The sequence below is a fragment of the Artemia franciscana genome, chromosome 19 (assembly GCF_032884065.1).
Source record: "Artemia franciscana chromosome 19, ASM3288406v1, whole genome shotgun sequence".
Taxonomy (NCBI): domain Eukaryota; kingdom Metazoa; phylum Arthropoda; class Branchiopoda; order Anostraca; family Artemiidae; genus Artemia; species Artemia franciscana.
The window spans coordinates 19,518,564-19,543,679 of record NC_088881.1 but is presented as its reverse complement, the minus strand read 5'-3'; the positions used below and the strand labels follow the sequence as shown (position 1 = coordinate 19,543,679).

Here is a 25,116-nt window from a genome sequence, read left to right as displayed (position 1 = left end):
ATTAGCAATCTAAAGAACCCCCTCCGAAGTTTATACAATCACCCTCTCTATATAAACCTTAAATGCGTCCAGAGCCTAACATATAACCCTTGCCCTGAGGACTGTGAGGGGGGGGGGTTAGCCTTAAACACATGATTTACGGATCGATCAACTACGTTGAACAAAATGGCTATCTCAAAATTTTGATTAGATGTGTTTGGGGAAATGGTGGACGGGGAAGAGGGGTTAGTTGCCCTCCAATTACTTTCGAATATTAGAAAGGGCACTAGCCCTATCAGTTTCCAATTGAATGAGCCCTTTTTGAAGTTTCTACGATTACTCCTTCAATACGAAGTGCTCTGGTCTAAAAAAAAATTATTGTTCTAAATTATTGGTCTAAAATTAAATTTATTGTGCCCACAGCGCTCCTTACCTTGACAGCACTATTGCACTGCCTATGAAAAAGGGGCACTAGCCCCTTCAATTTCCAATCGAATTTGCCTTTTTCTACGACAACAAATGGCCATTTCAAAATTACTACAAGTTACATTTAGGGAAAATACGAGTTGGGTGGGCTATCCACCCTCTGATCACACTGAATCTTAAAAAGGACACTAGAAGTTATGATTACCAATACAATGAACCCCCTCCGAAGTTAATATGGTCACGCTTTATATATAAACCTTATATGCCCCCAGTTCATAACTTACAAACCTTGTCCTGAGGGCTGGGGGGTTTGCCATCCTCAAAGACATAATTTTCGGACTTTTTAACCACATTGAACAAAATTTTGATTGGATGTTGAAAGAAATTGTGGACGTGGGAGGGGTGTTAGTTGCCCTCCAGTCACTTTCGACTATTAAAAAGGGCACTAGCCCTTTCAATTTCCAATCGAATGAGCCCTTTTCCAAATTTGTACGACACGAAATGGCTATCTCTCAAATTCCATCGAATGTATTTTGGGAAAATACGAGGGGGGGTATCCACTTACCCCATCACTCTGAATCTCAAAAAAGGCACTTAGTAATCCAATCTGCCCCTTCCGAAGTTTATACGGTCACCCTTTGATATGAATCTTATAGAACCCCAGGGCATAACTTACAACCCTTGCCTTAAGAGCTGTTGCCTTAAGGGACAATGCATTAATTATTTTTTGTTTAGACATGCACTTTGTATCGAAGGAGTTGTCGCCTTAGAAGGAGAGCTGTTGCCTTAAGGCACAATGCATTAATTATTTTTTGTTTAGACATGCACTTTGTATCGAAGGAGTTGTCGTAGAAACTGTCAAAAGGACTCATTCGATTGGAAATTGAAAGGACTAGTGCCCTTTTTAATATTCAAAAGTGATTGGAGGGCAACTAACACCCCTCCCACGCCCACCATTTCCCCAAATACGTTCAATCAAAATTTTAAAATAGCCATCTTGTTCAACGTAGTTGGAAGTTCTGGAAATTATGTTTTTGAGGATGACAACCCCCCTAAAGCCGTCATGGCAAATGTTGTAAGTTATGGCCTGGGGACATGTAAGGTTTATACAGAAAGGGCGACCGTATCAACTTTGGAAGGGGTCCATTGGATTGCTAATTGCTCAAACATTTTTATCCTTGAAAGAGATGAGGAACGATAGAAGTTTTAACATTTCCTGATGGCTACTTGTAACTAGAAATATTGAATGTCATTTAGAGTAGCAATATTCTACGTGTTCTCGCTTGGTAATGTAGGTGTATATTGCCAGATATTTCTAAAGTATCTACATAATAGTAAGTGCGAGCATTAAAGCTGTGTATCAACTATTTCGGTCTCAACTATCCTCACGTGGCCCTGTTGAGTATGGCTCTGTTACATTAAAATTTTTGAAAAAGGCATCCCCTCTCTCAAATCTATCAGCCTAGAAAGATCCATGTATAATACAGTTTTTTGTTGTTTTTTTTTATGGTGGGTTTTATCAAGTTCTTTTTTAATGAATTCGCTCTGAGGAATTTTCAGCCATACATTTATTATTTGAATGTGTATCAGATAATATAGATTAAGCGCTGAAGTACGCAAGCAGCTAAACAACCATTGGCATCTAGTTACAATGGATGCAATAACGGTAACTTGCTTAGACTGCTGAACACCGTGATAAAAATCAGAGAAAACCTTTACTGGTGGTGTGGAAGAATAATCAAAAGGAGCTCGCTAAAACACACACTGTTTGAATTCTTATAAACATTCACACGTATATGGTTTCGACTTCGTATATTGTGGGAAACTAAACTTGAAAACAAAAGTTGATTAAAGCATTTAACAAAACTTACAGTTTCCTCACAAATTCCCTAGGATGAATAAAAGGAATCAATGAAGTGAGAATGGTTGTATGATTACGATGTTGAAATCGCTGGGTGTCATGCTGAGGATGGTTATGTCACTCTTATTTGGCGTGATTGAAAATAAAGATAGAAATGAGTAGTGTAGTCAATGACGTAGAAAACCAAAGAAAACAATAATTTTCAATCTTCCTGTGAAAGCATTCCTCCACAGTAATAAGAAAGAACAATACGAAAATAGTATTATAACAGTAAGAGAATACACCCAAAAAAATCATGCTTTAAAACAATATAAAAAACGAATTTTCTTCTCTTATTGCATTTACTCTCTTATTGACGTTTTACCCTTTTTTACTTTTTGTTTGTTGTACTGTTGATGAAGAAGTAAAGGTGTAGGAAGTTGAACTTTAATAAAGCAAAAGAAATAATATTGACGTTTTCTTCTTCTTTTCGTTGCTGGTTGTTTTCAGTTCTCTTTTCAATCATAAACTAAGAAATGATGCGTTTTATTTTGTTTCCAATTTGAAGAATCCACGTTACCTTGCAAATACTTTGCTCTCTATTTAAAAACAGTATAAATAGAAGTGTTGAATTACTTTGACAATCCTTCTTTCTCATCTTTTTTAGTTTGAAATTACACAGACTAAATAATACCGGTGAATATTGATAAAGTTTGTCTCATTTTAACCGTATAGTTGTCTAATCACGATTATCGAAAACAATTCTAAACGTATGTGACTTGAATTAAATTTTGTATGAGGCATTAAAACATAGTTATTTGTTCTTTTTGCGTTTCAAATCGATAATTGGATTATCAATTGGGACATTTCGTAGGAATATCGATTAAGTTTTGTTAGATCATGCTAATATCCAAGAATTTTTTTTTTTTTTATTAAAACCCATTAGTCATAAGATAAAATGATATACCCAGAGGGAATAAGATTAATTGCCAAAAAATTCCAATTTGCATTGTGTGCGTCTCGCTTTTTAGTTCTGTTTATTTTAAGTGCTGTTTATCCTGTAACTTTTCTTTTTTCTGGAAATTATGAAACTTTTCGAAGTATGCATTGCAAGAAAGAAGCAATTTAGTATTCATCGTCAGAGAAAAATTATTTGCATTCTTTGATTGCACAAGGTTTTAAGGGGGCTGGATTTCCTTTAAAAGGGAGACTAGGACGTGAAAGCTAAGTTATAAAAAACACGTTGGGTCTCTCGTGTTAGCCTGCTGTTTTCTCTTCGTCGTCTGAGGTTCTATTAGGTATCCACTGTGGTCCCAATTTAGTAATGCACGAAGGGATATAATATCATCCGCGAACAAATTGTCGAAGCTTATGAGTAAGAGGTCCTAGATTCAGTGAAAATGTGAACATTTTGAGTTAAAATATATTTTCTAAGTATTGGAAAAAAAAAGTTTTTGTTTGTGCGATTCTTTGCAAATCAAAGGAAGAAAGAGTAAACTCTCGGACGTGTGGAAGGACCCACTTCCTTTTTTGTAAAGGCGAGTCAAAATCTGTCCATTATAGAAAAGTTGTATAAAAGATTATTTTTACGTCACCATTTTTCAGGGGGGATCATAAGACTATTATTAGTGGATCGGGCTCTTGCTAAGATATAATGTTTCGAAACTTGAACCTTTGATCACAAAAATCAATTTTGTAGCCATCTAGCCTCCCTTTGTAGAATATTTTATGAAGCCCTTCCCCTCTGCAGATTGGTATGTGTCTGTATCTATGAAAGGTATCTTAATCGTTTTGTTGAGGCTCTATAATCGCCTTACATGCAGGTCCTTGGCACACTATATAACTTATACATAGGCTATAAAATACGTGAACAAAGAAGGTGTAATATGATGGTAAACTCCATTTACTAAACTGTTATGAGCGAACACTGATATGCTGTGTTTTTTACAGTCATATTATCTACAAAAGGTGGGTGACTGTGCCCAAAGAGTTGGTGCCGCCCTAATGGTTTGGGTCTTTTTGATGGCTACCTCTAATTTAGCAATGGATTAGTATAAAATCATTTGTTATCTTTTATCTGATTGAGCAATATAATGAAGAATTTTTATTCTTTGATTGACGGGACTAACTTCTCATGACGAAAGATTGCAACATGCTAGCAAGTAATTGATGGTCCTGCGAGCTTTTTCTTAATAAAGGAAATGATAGAAACTCATAGAATATGAAATATTGTCCAAATAGCTATTCCATTTCCAAGCTACGCGAATTATGCTCCATGGCTTATTGAATATGGGTTCAATAAGCCATGGGTTCAATTTTAGAGTTGTCTCTAAAATTGTTTATAAAATACAAAGATGCTACCATCCCTTTTGGATAGTTGTTAAATAGGAAACTATCTACTAAGTTCTTGTTTTCAAGCCTTGTCTGTTTTGTTTTTTTGTATTTTTATTTCAGTAGTCAGGATAGGCGTGAAGGCAATAAAGGAAATCTTACTATTTTCTTAGCCTTGTTTAAATTACATAATTTGATGCGTTTAATGGATAACAAACGCATTAATTTTTTTTATAAAACCGTCTAAAGTAGTAGTGTCTCTGTTGGGCTTGGTGACAGAATGAGGTTGTCTTTTTCATAGTAAAATACAGCAAAGTTTATGAAAAAGTAGATTTCATTTAAGAGTTTGTGGAGAGAATTAAAGGCCTAACTAAGTTCTAACTAGTTGATTTTTTTGTCGTTATAAAGCTGGTATTGCATTCTTTCGATATTAATATAAAGATAAATGGAACAAATCATTTATTTATTCTGGCAGCCAATGTCAGTTGATTTGCATGAAAAATTAATTCCTTGTTGTGGTTACACATTCTTCGGTTTGTTGTGATGTTTTCTTTAAACCATTCAAAGATTCGTGAAAACAAATCGGAGTCCAATTCTAGCATTCGACGATCCTTTAGTGGAAAACGTACTAAAATTCTGGAAGTAAAGAGCGATTCATGTCAATTGCACCTGAAACTCTTCAAAATGGAGGGTTTTTTTTAATTAGCTTATTATGGTGATTTCAATGGTTCAAAATTCACGGGTTATCTTATATCTTGCCACAGGGAATGTCTGTATAAGAAGATATACCTAATTTCAGGAAAAGAGGAAAAGCATACTGAAAAGGTGGGGATATCGTGATGAAACTATACTATCAAATTCAGCATATCTGTCAACCGTTATGCCGAGGTTTAATTTCTAAAAGAAGAACAAAACAAAAAATGTAATTTTGCATTTTTTCCTGAGATGAATGGTCACGGATGTGTGTATTTTTCCTCCTTGTTCCATTATATTTTCACCTTTCTATTATAGGAGAGAATCTTTCGCTTTATTCTTTTATCTTTTGTCACAACTTAGGTGGCTCCTGCAAATCATAAGAAACTGTCTATTGTAGTCTATAGAATTAGAATTACAATTTTCATATCGGCAGAATATTTCAAAATAGCGAATTATTTCCTCTATAGTAAGTAGTCGGATTTTCGTATCCAATTACTAATATTGAAAAAAGTTTTGCTAGTTAAAGGTTTTTAGCAATGAATATCTTATGTGGAGAATTCGGAAACGAACCTTGGTTGTTTGGAATAAAACAAAAAACTAATGTTTCATTAAAGATTCCAATAAAGACGAAGATGATGTCGTGGTCAAACGACTATTGAATCTCCAAAATTTCTTTTAGTGCTTTATAGTCATTATCAATTTAAAAATAAAAATGGTAATAACAAACATGATTAGCCAATTTCATTTCTATAAATGGGCTAAAATACTAAACTTCCATGTACTAGAAAATTAATATTTCTTATTATTCTTCTTGGCAATGTGACAAAGATAACGATTGTCTTTCTTTAAATATTTGTGGTTTTCAACGTTGCAGTTTTAATTTACATAATAAATAGTCTTTATCGCTATTATATTTTATAATTGATTTTATTATTAAATAATGTTATACCAAGACTCTGTAGCAAAGTTTGCTATTTTTTAAATTCTTTTCGCCTATCAAGTTTTTATATTTTACTTACTACTTTTTGGTAAATTTGATGTAAACTGTACAAAGTCAATGTTTCTAATCCAACCATGTTCTTTGTTTAATACATTCTAAGACCATACTGGCTATGCATGATGTACGAAACAAAGAAGAGAAAGGATATAATAAATTAAAACAAAATCAAACAGGTAAGAAAGACGAGGATTTTGTCAGCCAGTAGCAAAATATGAAGACGAAAAACAAACAAATATTTCGACAAGGACGTCCGCCAAGTCGTCCTCAGTGCTCACAAAAAAAAAAAAAAAAAAAAAAAATCTGACCTTTTGAAGTTAACTCCACAAGAAGAGAAAATATACTGAATTTTTTCTCTTCTTGTAGAGTTCACGTCAAAAGGCTAGATTTTTTTTCATTTATTATATCTTTTATTTGTTTTCTTAGCTTTGTTTAATAAAATATTTCATTTGAAAAATTTAGCTAAAGGGTAATTTCTTAAAGGGTAATGGTAAATGCTAAAGGGTAATTTCTTTTTACATTAGATATGAGTGAAAATCTAAGTGAAAAGCTTTTGCTTTGAGTATTCTACCCATCTCACCTCTAAGTGTCAGTTCTCTAAAACGTAGTTCAATCCTGCTTTCTAGAGCTATAATGAGAGAAAAGTTGAGAGGGCTAGGGTACGTTTTGCGGATGAAGGATGACAGATCGCCAAATATTCTCCTTTTCCGCCATCCGCCTAGGTCTAAACGAAAAGAAGGTGGTCCTCAGTTGGGGCGGGAGGATGTCTTAAAGAAAGATTTAAGGGAAATGGGAATTCTCTTTGAGGGTGTAAAAAGGGAGGGTTTGAATAAATTGGGATAGAGGAGAAGCGTGCGTAGCTGTGTTGGTGTATGCATCAAGAGGTTCTTATGCACCAAAAACATGATATGAAAAGGTCTAAAATACAATTTATTCTGAAATGGTCCCTGAGGCTAAAGAACCTCCAGATACTGGTATTTTTTTTATTGGAAAATATATCTTTTTTCTTGGCAAATAAAATTATGTATGATCATGTGCTGTAAATTCGTTCCGAAATAGGTGTGGTTTTGTGTAAAAACAGACAGGTTCCACCCCAAAATTTTCTATTAGGAATGGGGACAGGTGATACCAGGATCTCTCTCTTGCCAAGATCTAAATAGGAATGTTTCTTATTTTCTTGTTATTATGTCTTTTTCAATGTATTTTGTTTCCCAGGGGAAAAAAGTTATTGCCTCCCTGTTTGGTCAGCATCTAGAGATGGACCTGGGCCTTCTCTGGAAATCATTATTAGATAATTTCAGATATTTTCAACATAATTCACTGATTTCTTTGAGGGAACTACAGTTTGTGAAACTACTACCACAATGATAGTCCGGAAGATATATACTAGAAAGACCTAGTCAATGGGGTCAATGTTCCTATCTGTATTTCGAATTTTCTTCTCTAAGACACAAATTTGCTACTTCAAAGAATATTTTCCTAAAATTATTCCATCCATATTCAACATCATTAAGTTTTAGGCTCTCCAGTTTGATAATCAGCTGTTCCTGGAAATATTTCTATCAAATTTTCATCCTGGAGTCTACCAGGATCAAAAATTTCACCTGGGCCCATATCTATGGGTTCTAGTTGCTGAAAGTAAAATTCAACTGAGTCACTACTATCTCCATCAGTCGGATCTGCAGGGTCATATACTACTATGACGTATACCTTGTGCTTTTTAGTCGTAAAATGAGTAACAAGGGTTCTATTATTAATACCTTCCCAACCTAAGAGGGAATTTGCAGCTTTCTTATTCATCATGAATCCCACTCCCTGACTATGCACCCCATCTTTCCAGCTTGAGTAAATAAATTCTGTATCACCTGCAATTTTGTGTTTCCGAACCGTGGGATATGGGTTTTTGAGACTCCTAACTAGTCGAGTTAAAAACACCAGAATTCGTCAGTCAAAATATCAATACAATGGTTGTTTTTTCACGTTGTAACGTTCGATATAACAGTCTTCACATTACTCGAATAATTGAAGTTGTTATGGCTTCAGGAGAAGCAACAGGCCCCACCAGTGCATGTCAGAGACTAAAGCAGTATCATCTCAAGGCACACCAAGCGCATGAGCTGGCCTAAAACCGGAAAGCAAGAACCATCTGGGGCATCATAACAGCATATCAAGCCAAGCAAAAACTACAACCTTAGTTTAGTTTTGTAGGTTATACTTGAGGGGAGTGAATGGCGACCATGATGTTTTTGACTGGGAGGTATCGAAAAGGAAACTTTCATTTGCATTTTTGTCGTCACGAATTGTTGTCTTCTGTCAAAGCCAAAATTCTGAACCATCCTTCTAAACAAAACTTTAGTGGATGAATTGGTCTAATCCGTTTTTAACAATTTCATTTGGGTCTCAATATAGGCCAGAGTCTTCTTAAGCTATTTAGAGTCTTCAAAAAATCCCTTTCTCATCTTTTCAAGATTGTAATAGGTAATTTCGAATTTTTACTTTGAACCAAATTTATGTATTTTAATACTTCATTACATAATTTTACTATAGAAAAATTTCGTTCAAATTTTTTTTCTAAATTTGGTTTTGTCATTCTATTTTCTCCAGGAGAATATAAAACATAAAACCAACAAAGACGCAAGACAAACTGTTTGCATCTGAAAATGTGTAATAAGACAAAGGTTCCGAAAGAAATGAATTAATTTTGTACCTCGATGAGTTCTCAAGACGTTATTTAGTTATTCTTATTCACTGTCATAAACAGAATAGTTTTCTTTTTGCAGATTTTAGCTGTCAATTGCCTTTTCCTTACTACAGAAAGTTTTAAACCATCGCACACAAATAACTGGGCTGTTTTGGTTGATACTTCAAGATTCTGGTTCAATTACAGACATGTTGCCAATCTTTTATCCGTCTATAGAAGTGTAAAACGTCTTGGTATACCTGACACGTAAGTATGAAATTTTCCCCTTAAGTTTGAAATAAAAACTGGTGTAAAATAACAAGACAAAAGCAAATGCTATTTATAAGCCATTGGCAAACTCATCAACTATAAGGCGCTTGTTGGTTTGACTCCTATATGGTTGCGAGTCTTCAGCATGAAGTAAGGGATCTCAACATGTTTGACTTTGACCACTCTTGTTTCTGAAGAATATTCGGCTTGAGACTAATCAACTGAATGAGCAACGAACGGTGAAAGGTCGGCACGATAGTCGATATATTCTGGCTACTATAGTAGAGACATGGAATACTCACCACTTGGAGACGCTGATTAGGAACACCATTCGCTGACAGCCTTTTTCAGGAGGTGAGAAATACCAACGGGGACAGCATAAAGCTTGGACTGCACACATACTAGAAAAATTTGAACTAGAAAAATTGTTCCACTACTTCAATGAAATATGGGACAAAAACTGGCTCGAAATCACAATTGAATGAACCCAAGGTCACAGAAAGAAGATGTCGGTTTTAGAATAATTAGATGCTAAGATTCACAGCCGCTGTTCTGAACCAATTATTTTCAAAACATGCTGCCTGTCTCTCCTTAGCACTTTCTATCACTAATTTATAGTACTTTTGGAGGGGGGCTCATTCGTTTAGAGATTGAATGTTCGGATACCCTTTTTTAAGAGTCAAAAGTGATTGTGGGGCATCCAGTCCCCGTCCACACCCTTTTTTTGCTGCCCTCCCCCCAAAGACTTCAGATCGACCTTTTTAGATCGTTATTTTTTTCAAATAGTCAAAATGTCTAAACTGGGGTCTGTAAATTATACAAGTATATTGTTTACAATTAGGTTTTAATATTGAGAAAACTGGTCATGTTTAATCCTGGGTCTCTAAGAAGCTAAGGACATTCAGGTGAAACTTCGCAGGGCCGTATCCATTATTTCTTTTCTGGGTGTGTATGACACAAGGATTTTTTTTTGGGGGGGGTACACAAAAAACCTAAAAAATAAAGAGTTTTTATATCCATTTTTGTTACATTTTATGCGTCAGACAAACATTTTTTTTGGGGGTGGGGGTCAAACGCACCGACCCCCTAGATATGACCTTGGTTGGAGGGAATGTTTAATAAATCAAAAGACACTATGTGCGTCAAGGTTGGCAAAAAGGCCTATCTGCAATATCTCAGCAAATACTGAGGGAGGTAATTCAGTTGAAATTTTCAAGGAGTGTAACGAAACCAAAAGACACTTTGTAGATTCACTTTGTCTAAAACATGTATGCTATATCTCATGCACAGCTAATGGTATAAATCAATGGCTTAAGGGGCCCAGCTGAAACTTTTTGGGAATATTGCACAGGGGGATTCATGTAGATTTAAATTTTGACTTGGGAGAGCCAAGAGGAGTTCATCAAGGAGAAGAAATGTTTAAAAAATGTTTATATATATATATATATATATATATATATATATATATATATATATATATATATATATATATATATATATATATATATATATATATATATAGCATATACATGTATGTACAGATAAGACAACAAACGAGACTACGGCCAACAGAGTGAACGGCCAGTAGAGTGAAAAGATAAAATGTATGTAAGCTAGGCGTCTTCAGCACAAAAGAAACAAAGAAAAAAAACAACTAAAAACAAATAAAACCACCACTAATATTAACAAAATACAATTCTCGCAACCGATCCACGTAGGGGACAGAAGCTATTAGAGTTAGCTCGATGAGAACACCAATGCAACTAAGTAAAAAAGTGTGAAAAATTGAAACAAATCTGATTCTGTAGCGATAATCCTCTTATTAGCTAATCTTGAAGCCATTCTTGTTCGTCTAGTAGGAAAACTCGTCCCCTAGTGACTATGTAAAATTTCAATTCCCTTATTGACTATTCGTTCATTTTTCAAAAGGCTATCATAAATTGGGTCAATACTTAAATTTTTCGTGTCTCTATTTATTGAAAGATTAGGAAACATACGTTTTTTAATTTCTATAGCCTCCCTCACCCACTGAGAAAAACCACATTCATTAGAAATAGCCGTGGCCTCATCAAATTGTACAAAATGTTCAGGATGAAATAAAATATGTTCACACAGAGCCGAATCAAAAGTTTCAGGAGGCTTTCTTAATCGTAGGGTGTTTTCTATTGAGTTGCGATGCTCAATAAATTTTTCAAGAAATTGTTGGTGAGTTCTACCAATAAAAACTTCCCACAAGAACAAGGAATTTTGTACACCTTACCTTACCTTAGACCTTAGTTCCTCCTGTGCCGCCAGAGGCACCCAGGGCATCCAAAAAGAGCCGCCAGTCGTCCCTCATATGTGCTGCTGCCCAGACGTCTTCCCACTGGGGTTGGACTATCGCATTGATGTGTTTTAGGTCCCGCTGGTACGTACGACGAAGTGTATTCTTCGGCTTCCCTCTTCTTCGGGTTCCCTCTGGTTGCCACTCCAGTACAGTTCTGGGGAGTCTATCTCCCGCCATACGGATAACATGCCCCAGGATTCCATTTTGTACACCCCACTAACTAAATTTCCCCGAGTTAAATCACTCCCGGAATTAAGGAAACTAACTATGGGTCTCACCGATTGGAAACATGTATCATGTTATGTTTACGTGCAATTCGTTTAAACATCTCTCCCAAAACAAGTACACAAGGCAAAGAAATGAAAATTTTTGACACATTTAATTGAAGACTGTGAAATTCCAATAACCCTATTATTATCTTTAATGCGTCTATTTTCTATGATTCTATCATATGAATTTAATTGGATAACTAATACAAAATAAAATATACTTCAAGCAGAATTATTCAGAATCTGGAAATTCCTGCTAACAAATTCTAAAAGCTCTATTCACCAGTGAAGTCAAAGCCCTGTCGTTTCACTGAAACAGGGTTGCACGAATGAAATTTCAAATATCTATCATTGTGCCTAGGCTTTCTACATATTGAGAACAGTAAATGGTAATCAATTTTAATTAATAAATTATCGAGAAAATGTAGTTTGTCATTTTCCTCAAACTACTGTGAATTTTATGTTTTTATCAAACCATTTAGATGTTTACGGAAAAGTTATGAGGAATCTAAACCGTGTTTCCAAATGCAAACCACATCATCCATGAATATGCTCCAGAAACACGGGTAGAGTTCAAAACTGTGTATAGCGGAGGTTTCAATAGAATCCATGAAAAGATATGCCAACAAAGGAGAGAGGGGTATCCTCATAGGTAAACCGAAAACCTGTTTGTAAAATTCTGCTCTAAAACCAAAATAAAAAGAATATTAATTTACAAGGATTGCCAACTTTATAATGACATCAATACCAAAGCTCGCCAAGGTTACATCTTGTATTAAATTAAAGTGCTTTTATAATTTAATCCTTAATATATCTTCGTACTTTTTGTCATTACAATCCGAATAAACGGAAACCGCATCAAAACTGCTGAAGATTGAATTTTTCTCCTATGTGGAATTTCTCAAGTTATTGGAAAGATCAGTCGAATTTTTCAAAACCATCTTTGTGTTCCTAAGAAAGGACCCAATGCCAACGACAACCACTTTCCCAATTTTAAAACAGGTGACGAGAGAGTTTATACAATGGGACGAAGGGGTGCTCCAGTCTTATGAATTTTGGGTAGACCATAGATCTTGGTTGCGGAACAACCTCTTGGATAAAATTTATTATAAAATTGTGGGGTAATGTGTAAATTATTTTTCAGTGACTCCAGTTCCTTTCTTTTCGATTTTGCATATTTATCCGTAGGATCAAAATCCAGTCTTTTGTAAGTAGTGTTGTCAGAAATAATTGTATTCATTTTATGATTATAATCAATAGTGTCCATAATTACAATAGTGTCGCCTTTATCTGCTCTAGTGATAGTAAGGACCTTATCGTTTTTCGGATCAGAAAGTATTTTAATATCATTTTTTATTATATCTTTTTCAATTGTGCACATACTAAAGGTGTTCAGTTTCGCTACGATTTTGGCTCTAAGTTCCTGAGGAGCATCGGCTTTATCAATAGAAGCCATAATTCCCGACTCCACCTTGGAAATTATACTTGAATAAGAAATCGGTGTTGGAAAACATAATTTAAAAATCCTTCGACAAAATTGCCTCCTGGTGACTACTAAGAGGTTTAGATGACAAATTCCTAATGGCAGGACCCAGACAAAACAAGAAAAAAAAACAAACAAAAAACATCTGAATCCCAGAACTTCTCAAACAAAAGTCTATTGAACGTATCGGCCAAATGAACCTTTGACAAATGGAAGTCATGGTGAAAAGATCTAATAGCCATTTCCTTAATTCTCAGAAAAATGACAGATGAAGTTATTTCTTAAAAGCATTTGACCAAATTTAATTCTTTGGACAACTTAAACGTGATTTAAAGCCCTGAGGCTTAATTAGTTTTTTTTTTTAATTTTGATTCATGTTCAATGCCAAATGAGTATTTATTCTAAAAAATTTTTTAATCACTGATTCCTTCTTGCAATTTTTTTTAGAAATTTTTTTGATTTAACAAAGTTGTATGATTTTTAACCTAAGAAAAATAATAATTGAAAGAAGCGGCCAATTGTTGCCCGTACAATTCACGAATGGAAATTCTTAAGCCGAAACAAACAAGACTGCGGCCAGTAGAGTGAACAGATGAAAGACTAAAACAACGGGGATATTTCCCTGTATGTAAAGTAGACGTCCTCAACGCAAAAGAAACAAAGACCTAAAAAAACTAAAAACAAATAAAAGTATCACCAATATTGATAAAATACAATTTTTGCAAGCGATCGACGTAGGGAACCTCGATGAGAACACCAAAGCAACTAAGTAAAAAATTGTAAAAATTTGAAATTAACTTAACTAACTAACTATTCTGTAGTGAATAATCCTCTTATTAGCTGTTCTTGAAGTAATTCTTGTTGGTCTAGTAGGAAATATCGTCCCATGGTGATTGTGTAAAATATCTATTCCCTTATTGACTCTTTGTTCATTTTTCCAAAAGCTATCATAAATTCAGTCAATGTTTAAATTTTTCGTGTCTCTACTTATTGAAAGATTAGCAAACATATGTTTTTTTAATTTCTATAGCCTCCCTCGTCCACTGAGAAAAACCTCTATCATTAGAAATAGCCGTGGCCTCATCAAATTGTACAAATGTTCAGGATGAAATAAAATATGTTCACAAAGAGCCGAATCAAAAGTTTCAGGAGGCTTGCTTAATTGTACGGTGTTTTCTATTGAGTTGCGATAGTCTATAAATCTTTCAAGAAATTGTTGGTGAGTCCTACCAACATAAAACTTCCCACAAGAACAAGGAATTTTTTACACCCCACTAACTAAATTTCCCTGAGTTAAATCCTTCCCAGAATTAAGGAAACTAACTATCGGTCTCATCGATTGGAAATATTTATCAATATTGTGTTTACGTAAAATTCGTTTAAGCATCTCTCCCAAAACAAGTACATAAGGCAATGAAATGCAACTTCTTGACTCATTTAATTCTGAAGACTGTGAAACTCCATTAACACTATTATTTATCATGTTCAATACGTCTATTTTCTATTACTTTACTAATAAATTTAATTGGGTAACTATTAAAAAAATAAAATATCCTTCAAATACAGTAATTTCAAACCCATAAATTCCTGGGAACGAATTCTGAAAGCCCTATCCACCAGTGAAATCACAACCTCTCGTTTTACTGAAACAGGGTGGCAAGAATGAAAATTCAAATATCTATCAATGTGGGTAGGCTTTCTATATATTGAGAACAGTAAATGGGAATTACTTTTAATTAATAAAATATCAAGAGAAGGTATTTTGACATTTTCCTCAAACTCTATTGTAAATCTTAGTTTTTTATCAAAACTATTTAGAAACTAATCGGAACTATATAGGTCCGGATTGAATACTCCCTCTCAATTTATTAACATGCCAGTACAGTATTTTACTAGTATGCCGCCTACCTGCATCTTCCAGATCATCGGCAATTTTATCCATGGCCTCCATTTCACATCTCCTTAGTTCATATTTTAATACTTTCTTCACTTCGTTTTCATATGATCTATCACTCTGATAATTCTTGTACAAGCCCCTTCTCCTCTCTATTAAACATTAAGTTTTTTCATTAATATTAAGTCCTAACTTTCTTCCCCAAGACACCATCAGCAACTTCACAAATTGTTTTTGTAGTATAATTCCAACCACCTTCCACATTGTCAAATTTTAAACTCTCAAATTTAGTGTTCAACTGTTCCTGGAAAGTTTCTCTCAAATTCTCATCCTAGAGTCTACCAGCATCATAACTTCCAGGGAAGTAGTTACCCTTCCGAAATTTTGGCTTTAAGTTCACCCTAGACAGCACTCCTGTATACCCTAGTATCTTGGGTTAATCCTGCCAGTCTTCGGTTTCCTGCCTTACCATCACGTGAATACCATGTCAACTTATGGACCATTTTATGACCAAATACCGTATTGGTTATAACTATCAAAAGTCACTAGTTTTTCCTTCAGTCGGTTCTATAGGGGCATATACTACTATGACTGATACCCTGAACTTTTTAACCATAATATGACCAATTAATATTGTATTATTAATATCTTCCCAGCCTAAACAAGACTTAGTAGCTTTCATATTCATCATGAGCTCTTCTCCCTGTCTTTGTACCCCATTCTTCCTGCCTGAGTAAACAAATGCTATATCACCTAATTTCATGCTTCCTACCCCTAGGATATGAACTTCGGAAACTCCTAATAAGTCCAGTTCTAATCGTCTGAATTCGTCAATCAAAATGTCGATACGAGAATTATTTTGTAACTTCGTAACATTCCAAGTTCCAATTTTCATATGTTTTAAATCATTGAAATTGTTTTGGCATATTGTATCCTAAACATATGGCATATTTGGGCTCATTCAATTTGAAGCAAATGTTCTATTGCCTTTTTTATTACCAGGCCACACTCTGTTTAACCCAAATGTGTCATCCATATTGCCACCAAGGCTGGTAAATCCCCTAGCCCTGGGTCTTGGGCTGTAAGCAATGAAATTGGCCTATTACATATAAAGTTTTTATTAAAGGAGTGGTTGTCTTAGTACTTTTTTTGCAAATCGAAAGTACTAGAGTCATTTTTATGCCAAACCCAAAATTCTGCTGTCTGATAATGGACCTTGTTTTAGAGCTAAATTGTTAAATGAAATAGCAAGCGATATCGAAATAAAGCGCTAATTTATGTCTAGCTGCATGGCTGGCTCAAATGGATAAATTGAACGGCGGCATAGAGATATCATGTACTTTCTGGGCCTCCATGCAAAACAAGAACCAAATAATTGGTGTGAACATTTGCCCTAAGTTTTTTTGTTATCAATACGACATTTTTGCGTATCTCAAAAGACACCCCATTTTTCGAAATTGCAGGGACCCAAGAATTTGTATGGATTCAGTAGAAAACAATAGAACGCTATCTATAATCACTGTAGGCAAGAAATGATTATGAGGATGAGGAAGGCAATGGAGCAAGTAAACCAAAACTTCGAAAATGCAAAGGCAACAGTAAAAAAAATTACGATGAAAGAATTAAGAATACAACACAGTATAAGATTGGAGACACCTAATATGTACAGAAAACTATTCTCAAAGGGACCAAAACGTTTAAAGGGAAATGGGATGGACATCTTCGTTTATTAAAAGCCCCAAATAATCTTACCTACGTCTTAAAGCACAAGGAAAGGCAGAAAGAACTAATTTTACTTGATAACCGAATGAAAAAAGGATTTTATTCAAAATTTTTATGTTTCCGAGTGGGGATAAGGAGTTTGACATTTTTGGGACTCACAGCCCTGACTTCTTTTAGACCTCCAGGGACCTTTCTCCTCATTCTACTTCAGTGGCTTTTAGACTTATCCTGTCGCCTATTTTCAAAGGTCTTTGCTTAGGATTTTTGAGAAGCCACTTGAGCTTATTATTAATAAGGTGCTAAATTTAAAATTTGAAAAATTGGTATTAAGTATTTCGGCTGTCAGTAAAAACACCCATAAAATTTATTGGACTGTTGGGAGCTTTTAATAGCGTTGCCCTTGTGAAAACTTATGGGAAATAAGCTTCAGTTTCATTAAACACATTTTTAGAAAAATCAGAAAGGAGATTGAACATCACAAAGCAGGGAGATTTGTGGTTATTCCTAACAAAACAAAGTTTAAGTATTGACAATTTTCTTTCCATATATCAAGTAAATTCTTCCTGTTAAGATTATGACTATTTTGTAATTATCGTTGTAAAGGTTGTGATATGATATTGAGGTTTAATTTTGATTATGTTACAACTGTTTTCATATTACAGTTTAGTATGAAATCAATAATAAAAAATGGTTACAATTTTAAAGCATCTGAACAGGTACAACAACGAAAAAGAATACTTTTTTCCACCAATCCCAAATGGGGGACTTTTAAATAAGATCAGTGAGCATTGATTGGTATCTTGTGCTATGAGTAGATGCCAAACAAGGACAGTAGTATGGAACACCTTTTGGACTGGCTAACTTCACTTTCTTGACATTCAAAGACAGCACAATCATATGATTAGTTCTCACTTTCTTTGTCGAAACCTGTTTATTAATGGTTCGAACCCAGCTCTTTTAAGTAAATAACCTTAAAATCTTTGTATTTAAACAAAGTAGCAGTTAAAAACAAATATAACACAACAAGATGTTTACGATAAAATTGTCAATAAATATTTGTCTAATTTCAAGGTTTTAACGTGGTGGGGTCGCAATGGCTTCTGGCCTGTAGAAGGCTAAAAATTATGCATATTTTCGAGACATGTATAAGAATAACACTCCCCCTACCCATATATCCAAAGTTCTGTAGAACAACTATTATTGAAACTTGTTGCAAAATTGTATCCAAAATATGAACAGCAAGTCAACATCTTAATACTTAGCAGAGATACCGAAAAGAAACTTTACAATTGTTCCTTTTATTAACCAATAAAAAAAATTTCGATTAAAAACGAACAGAAATTAATGCAAAAAAAAGGTTTTTTTTCCAAAAAAGAAGCGTTCGTTTTTTGTTGTTTAAATTGCAGCCAAAGAAGAGTATATTGAGAAAAGTTGAATAATAAATTTAAAATGCATTACTTCATAACTTTATTTCATGTTATATTATATAACATATCTATACAATATATTCTTTATTGTATAGATGCATACATGTATTGTGTATAATATTTATGTAAAAGAAAGTTTTAATAATTGGAAAATTTTGCCTTTTTTTTCGTTTTGCTGGTTTTATTAATTAGTTTTTTTAAGTTTTTTTTTGTATTCTCTGTTTTGAGAATAAAAATGTCTCTCCGTCTTGTGAGAGATATATGACGGACGACATTTTGGAAAATTTAAGAAATGGTAAGAAAGGTCACCGTACTTTATGTGGCTTTATGTGGTGAGAGGACGTCTTTCATTACGGGAAACACAGTCTTTTGTATGGAATGGTTTTTCGAAGTATTTGGTGGTTTGAATTGTTTGGTTTCTATATATAAAAAAAAATTAAAAAATAAGAAGATGACATCTAAGGTTTAAAGTTATATTTGATTTTGAAGTTGTTGTCGTTGAGAGAAAAGGTGGTGGGATGAATAAAGAAGAAACTTTTCAGAAAAATGTAAAGGTCTGTATTAAATCAAAGGCGATCATAAATAAAATAAAATAATAATTCCAACTTAAAACGAACAGAAATCACTTTCAATAATTTAAGGAGACCTACGCCCATCTAAAGCCCAGTGCGTTATTTGCGCTTTATGCAAAAGGGAAGTCCATCTCAGAAGGTATACTCACTTGCACAAGAGTTCGTCGGCCTGGTTGAAATATAGGGGCCAATAAAAACCTATTTATCCCTCTAGTTCTGTTGGAAGTTTGTACCATTCTTTGGCTGACCTTGAAATATTTAGTCAAAGGCAGTGCTACAGCACTGCCTAATTAAAAGGGTACATACCTTCAATGTATTGTTTTTTATTTCCTAGGTCACTTCATAAGTAAGTGGTGGTCGTAGAAACCTGAGAGAAGGCTCATTTAATTGGAAATCAAAATTTCTAGTGCCGTGTTTAAGAGACAAAATGATTGGAGGGTAATCAGCCTCTTTCTCACATCCTGTTTTGCTACCCGGACTCTCTAAGAAATTATATCATAATAGTGCGAATTGCCAATTGCTTACTCACAAGGCTTATAATAAGAAAAAAAATGAGGCTTATTTGATCTTAGGTGTACAGTTGCTTCGAAACTTTCAGGAATCCTTCTCTGGGTTAAAAATACAACGCATTTGTTCTTTTGATGAGGGTGGAGTTGGGGAACCCAAAAATGGGTATAAACCTCTTTCCTCCCTTTTTCAAAAATCGGGCAATTTTTTTCAGGCTTTTAGCTTTTGATGAATAACATATAAACTTAATGAATTTTATATTTTTGGAATATCTTTTGATGCATTAATTGTTATTGAAACTACCTTTTTTTAGAGCTTCGGTTACTATTGGGCCGAGTCGCTTCCTACTGACTTATCGCTACCACACACTGTTTGAAAATCGTTTTGTACAATTTATTAGTTTCATGGCTTTTACAAGACTATTGAGAGTCTTTTGAATTGTTCTTTTATTTCCTGCTCGCCGCCTAGAAGTTTTTTTGCCTCTAATCCTGTTTTGTTGTGTTGGTTTTGTGTTTTAATGCGCTAGTCTTTCAGAATTCTGAAAATACAAGGAAGTTTCAAGGGTTTGCTTATTTGAAAAGTTTTTTTTTTTTTTAATATGTTGCACAAACTACGAAGCAGTGATTTTTATATGTTTTATGTTTCACCTTCGCTCTTTACTTTTATCAGATTTTTTTTAATATAAACGTAACAAGGTCTTCTATCGATGTATAAATAAATCTTTAAACTAACAAAAATTGAAATGAACAACCAAGTCAGACCTAAAACGAACAAAAAGTATGACAAACAGGAGTATGGCCAGTATTTCCTAATTATAAATTTCATATAATCTACCTAATATTAATTTGTTTTACAGAAAGCCAATCTTTCATAATATGTGCCTTATATGCGTCTGCTTTATCTAATTCTAGTCAGATTATTCTGATGATGGCTGACGACATGGCTTGTAATGCTCGTAATCCAAGACCAGCCTCTGTCTTTAACAATGCAAAACAACATATTGATGTTTATGGAGAAGAAATAGAAGTTGATTACCGTGGGTACGAGGTCACTGTTGAAAACTTTGTTCGATTGTTAACTGGAAGGCTTCCTGCTGGAACTCCGAAATCGAAACAATTGTTAACAGATGAGGGAAGTAACATTTTGATTTATATGACTGGTGAGTTTTTCATACCTATTCTTATTGAAATCAGCCTTATCTCAAAATCATGAGCATCTGTAACGTCTAGTCCAATTACTAATCTGAAAACAACTATGCTATACAACAGGTAACAGTTTCTCTGGAGCATTTGTACTATCACACAGTTTGTTTCCAAACATTACAGTGTACTTCTGTTATCTTTTTCATCCTTGAAGCTTAAAGTAGGTGAGTCCATAGGGAGTGCAAGGTTGTATCCAGGGGGTGGTAGGGGGTTTAACCCCCCCCCCCAAGAAAATGTTTGTCTGACTCGTAAAAATGTAAAAAAAAATCAATATAAGCAAAATTTGATTCGTTTTCAAAGTTTTTTAACCCTTCCCCCCTGGGAAAAATCATTTTTTTAAGCACCTCTGAAAAAAAAGTACTGGATACGGCCCTGAGGGAGTGCACGCTGTCAGGTCATAAAATGGTCCATAAACTGACAAGGTACTCACGTGATGGTAAGACGTCAAACCTTATTGATTGTGTTATTGTAAACCAAAGACTAGCTGGATCAATACAAGATACTAGGGTATATAGAAGTGCTATTGTTGATTTTAAAAGTAAAGACTACCATCTAGTACTTTCCAGGAACAGTGGAATACTAAACTTAAGAGGTAGTAGTATCTAGGGTTAGTTTAAAGCTGAAATTTCAGAGGGATAGCTATCTCCCGGGAAGTTATGATATTAGTAGACTCCAGGAGGAGAATTTGAGAGAAACATCCCAGCAACAGTTTAATGCTAAACTTGAGTGCTTAAAATTTGACAATGTGATAAGATGGATGGAATAATCTTAGAATAACAATTTATGAAGTTGCTGATGGTGTCATCGGGAAGAAAGTTAAGACTGCAGCTAGGAATATTAGTGAAAAAGCAAAGTTCTTATCCTTATATGGTATACCAGATAAATACATTAAAGGGATTAATGCTATGTACAAGAATAATACTGCTGCGGTTAAGGTAAGAAATAAGGTTAACAGCTGGTTTTGTATTAAATCAGGAGTTAAGCAGGGTTGTGTTCTATCCCCCTTTATATGGATTATTTTGACGGACTTTGTCTTAAAGAGCACAGGAAAGGAAATGGGAGACCACGGAGTCAAATGGGGAGGAAAAACTCTCCTGGACTTAGATTATGCCGATGATTTAGCATATTAGATGAAAGTGTGAGCAAAATGAATGAACTTTTAGAGGTTTTGCGAGTTCAGGTTGTTAGAATAGGTTTGAAAATTAATGTTAAGAAGACCAAGTTATTAAGGCTAGGAAGAAGTGAAGACGAAAAGGTGACGTTGGATAACGAAAAGATTGATCAGGTGGGAACCTTCACTTACTTTGGTAGTATTATTAGTAAAGACGGCGGGAGCAGTGAAGATGTTAAAATTAGAATAGCCAAGGCTCAGGGTGTTTTTTCACAGTTAAAAAGAGCTTAGAAGAATAGGAAGATAAGTCTGCAAATCAAGATCAGAATACTGAAACCTACAGTGATGACAGTGGTCAAATATGACTCTGAAGCATGGGTCCTCCGAAAAGCTGATGGCTAGGCCAGGTTTTGCGGATGAAGGATGACAGATTGCCCTTTTCGCTCAACCTTCTAGGGCTAAACGGAAAGCAGGTTGTCCTCGTCAGGGGTGGGAGGGTTTCATAAATAAAGGTTTAAAGGAAATGGAAACTTCCTGGTTGGGTGTAAGGAGGGGGGCTCTGAACAGATTGGGTTGGAAGAGGAGCGTGCGTAGCTGTGTTGGCCTCAGGCGGCTTGGTGCTGCGGTGAGTTAATAGTAGTTGTAGTAGTAGTTTATATGCTTAATCCTTGTTGAGAAACGGGGTCATATTGTAGTATTGGCAATTACACAATTACTTGCTTTATTGGCCTTTATTTAATACAACTGATCCAGAGCTAATTTTATTCTAGCTAAATCAGAACGAATGCTCTAGGCATTGCTAATACGCTAACACTGCTTTAAAAGCTTTAAAAGATAAGGAATGGCAAATGATCTTTAAATATCCCAGAATTCGAGGCGGCAAATATAAGAGGTGTCAGGGACCTGAATCTTAGGGTGACTACCTTGCTCAGTCTCTAAACATGCAGGCTCATCAAATTCATTCGAGCCAACCAACAACCGATTTTTTTCCTCTGTGTTTGCTTTTTTAAAACAACAAATTTTTATTTGTGGCTTCTATAGTTGGAGGACGATGGGTTTCATTTCAATTTCTATTTTGCAGCACCAGAAACATAAAGGTGCCTGATATAGCGCTAGTCTCTGACCTTGTTTAACTAATACGTTTCTTAGTCTACTCAACCGTCCTTGAAGGAATTTAATTAAAAAAGATTTTTGATGATGGAAATAAAGAGCAAGTTGATTTGAAAACAAACTAAAATTACTGCTTTGCAGTTTGTGTAACGTATTTTGAAAATTTATTTGAAATAAACTGGCCACTGATATTTTTCTATTTTTATAGAATGCTAAAGAATTAGTGCTTGTGTTGAAAACACAAAACTGACGCAACAAGACACGATTGGTAAGAGGCAAGCTCAACCTAAGCAGCCTGCAGAAAACATAAGACTAATCTATAAAGATTCCATTAGTTTTTTGCCAGCCATGAAATCAATAAAATTTATACTATAGAGTCTTAATTCTCGGAAAAAACTCAAGCAAGCTTACATTTACTCACTTTACATTTTTTCTCGCATTTGGAAATCCGATACATTAGTCAAAATCCTGAAACGCCAACCGTTGTTAGGATAAAGTTTTGAGATGAAATGCTCTACTTACGTTCTTTCCAACAAGCTAAAATGCAAATCACAGACGTTAAGTGATAACCCACTGTTTTAATTTGTATATAAAATTGAAACAAACATTTTTTTTTCCACGAAAAGTAAATAGCAAACTAGAAAGTTAAAGACGATCAGAAAACAATTTACCATAAGGTGTCAAACCTAAAACGAAGAGAAATTGTTGCAAACGAAATAATTAAGTGTCACAAGAATATGAATTACCAAATTCAGAGGGCATTTGCTGCCCCTCAAATCTTCCAAAAGCCGAGAGTAATAAGTACTAAAAACTAAATAGATTTGCTTAAATTGAAAATTTCATTTAGCCCAATCTTGTTTTTATACATTCGAAAGAAATTGAATTAAATGGGGAAAAAATTGACGAGCTAGGTATTTTTGAAGATAATAACAAATTTTCGTCACAAGTTTATACGTTGATGAGTATTTACGACAATTCACTGTATTTTTGGCTAATTGAATTCAAAACGGGTCAAGAGTTTCATTTGAACTTGTCTGAGAACTTGACAAATATCTGCTATGAAATATTTTGTAAGAATTAATTAGTTTTCTTTATCTTTCACTCTGCTCTTAAAGGTTAACAAAAGACATTTGGGGTCTTATCACAATAATATACTGTTCGATGCCGCATTTATGGATGTGTCTCTTAAACTTTCGGTAAGTTGGAAATAACAAGGTTATTATGCTTTTGGGTAAAAAATTCCCCTCTGTGGGCCAGGCAATCAAACTAAATCCTTCACCCTCCCTTAAACTCTCCCCCATATTTACTTTAAAGCTTTACTTTAATAATAAGGCCTCATTAGATGTATTTACTTAAAAAATAAAACAGTTTGTTTTCTAACATGAGGGAGGCTGCCGCTAAAATCAAACACTCGCTACGCTAAAGTTCAACCTTGTATCGATGTTTAAAACTTATCGTTCAGTTAAAAGCTTATATTTTTGAATTAAGGGAGGAGCAGTTACCCCCTTCAGCTGTCTCCGTGAGGCTTCCCGCAAAGTCTGTAAAGCTCCCCCATAACAACTCGTTCGTAACTGTGTGATATTTTCTAAGCATTGGAACTACTCTATCATTAACCTTTCGTACTAGTTTCTAGTGCTACTACTAGTATCATACTAGTTTCTTTTGTGGTGACGGCATGTATGTTTAGTGAATGTAACACCAAGTGGTAGTACGAATTATGAAGCTGGGAGACTGTATAAAGATTTGTGACACTTTTGAGCCAATCGACTATCTTAGAATTTCTATTCGATAATATGCTAGTCCTATTCGCCTCAAAATTGATGTTTTGTATCCTTCACTCAAGCATCAGCAGAATTACTGTGGTAATTTTCTTTACTTATCTTGTGTGTTTATTTTTACAAAAAAAGAGCAAAGTTCCGGCTATTATCTAAAAAATCAAAGATTGATTACCAAAGTTTCTAAGCTATTGTATTTTACAAAAGGTCATGGTGGAGATGGTTTTCTTAAGTTTCAAGATGCAGAAGAGATTACAAATGTAGATTTGGCTGATGCATTTGAACAGATGTGGCAAAAAAGAAGATACAACGAAATACTGTTCATCGTTGACACGTGTCAAGCGGCTTCTATGTTCCAAAAGTTCTATTCACCAAATATACTGGCCATAGGTAGCAGCCTCGTAGGAGAAGATTCACTATCGGTAAACTGTATTTAAATTTTCCGCCTTAAACTTAACTTTTGAAATCAAAAGATTATACAATATATGAAACCGTATAA

At 34.6% G+C, this 25,116-nt stretch overlaps 1 protein-coding gene across 1 annotated transcript in view; it reads left to right on the top strand.

Annotated features, from left to right (window-relative positions):
- LOC136039384 (putative GPI-anchor transamidase) overlaps window positions 1–25,116 on the top strand; it is a 59,962-nt gene that overhangs the window by 17,244 nt on the left and 17,602 nt on the right. The window contains exons 2-4 of the mRNA XM_065723061.1: window positions 9,050–9,216; window positions 20,331–20,578; window positions 24,825–25,039. Coding sequence (XP_065579133.1) covers window positions 9,050–9,216; window positions 20,331–20,578; window positions 24,825–25,039 — 630 coding nt within the window. The remainder of the gene's footprint in view (window positions 1–9,049; window positions 9,217–20,330; window positions 20,579–24,824; window positions 25,040–25,116) is intronic.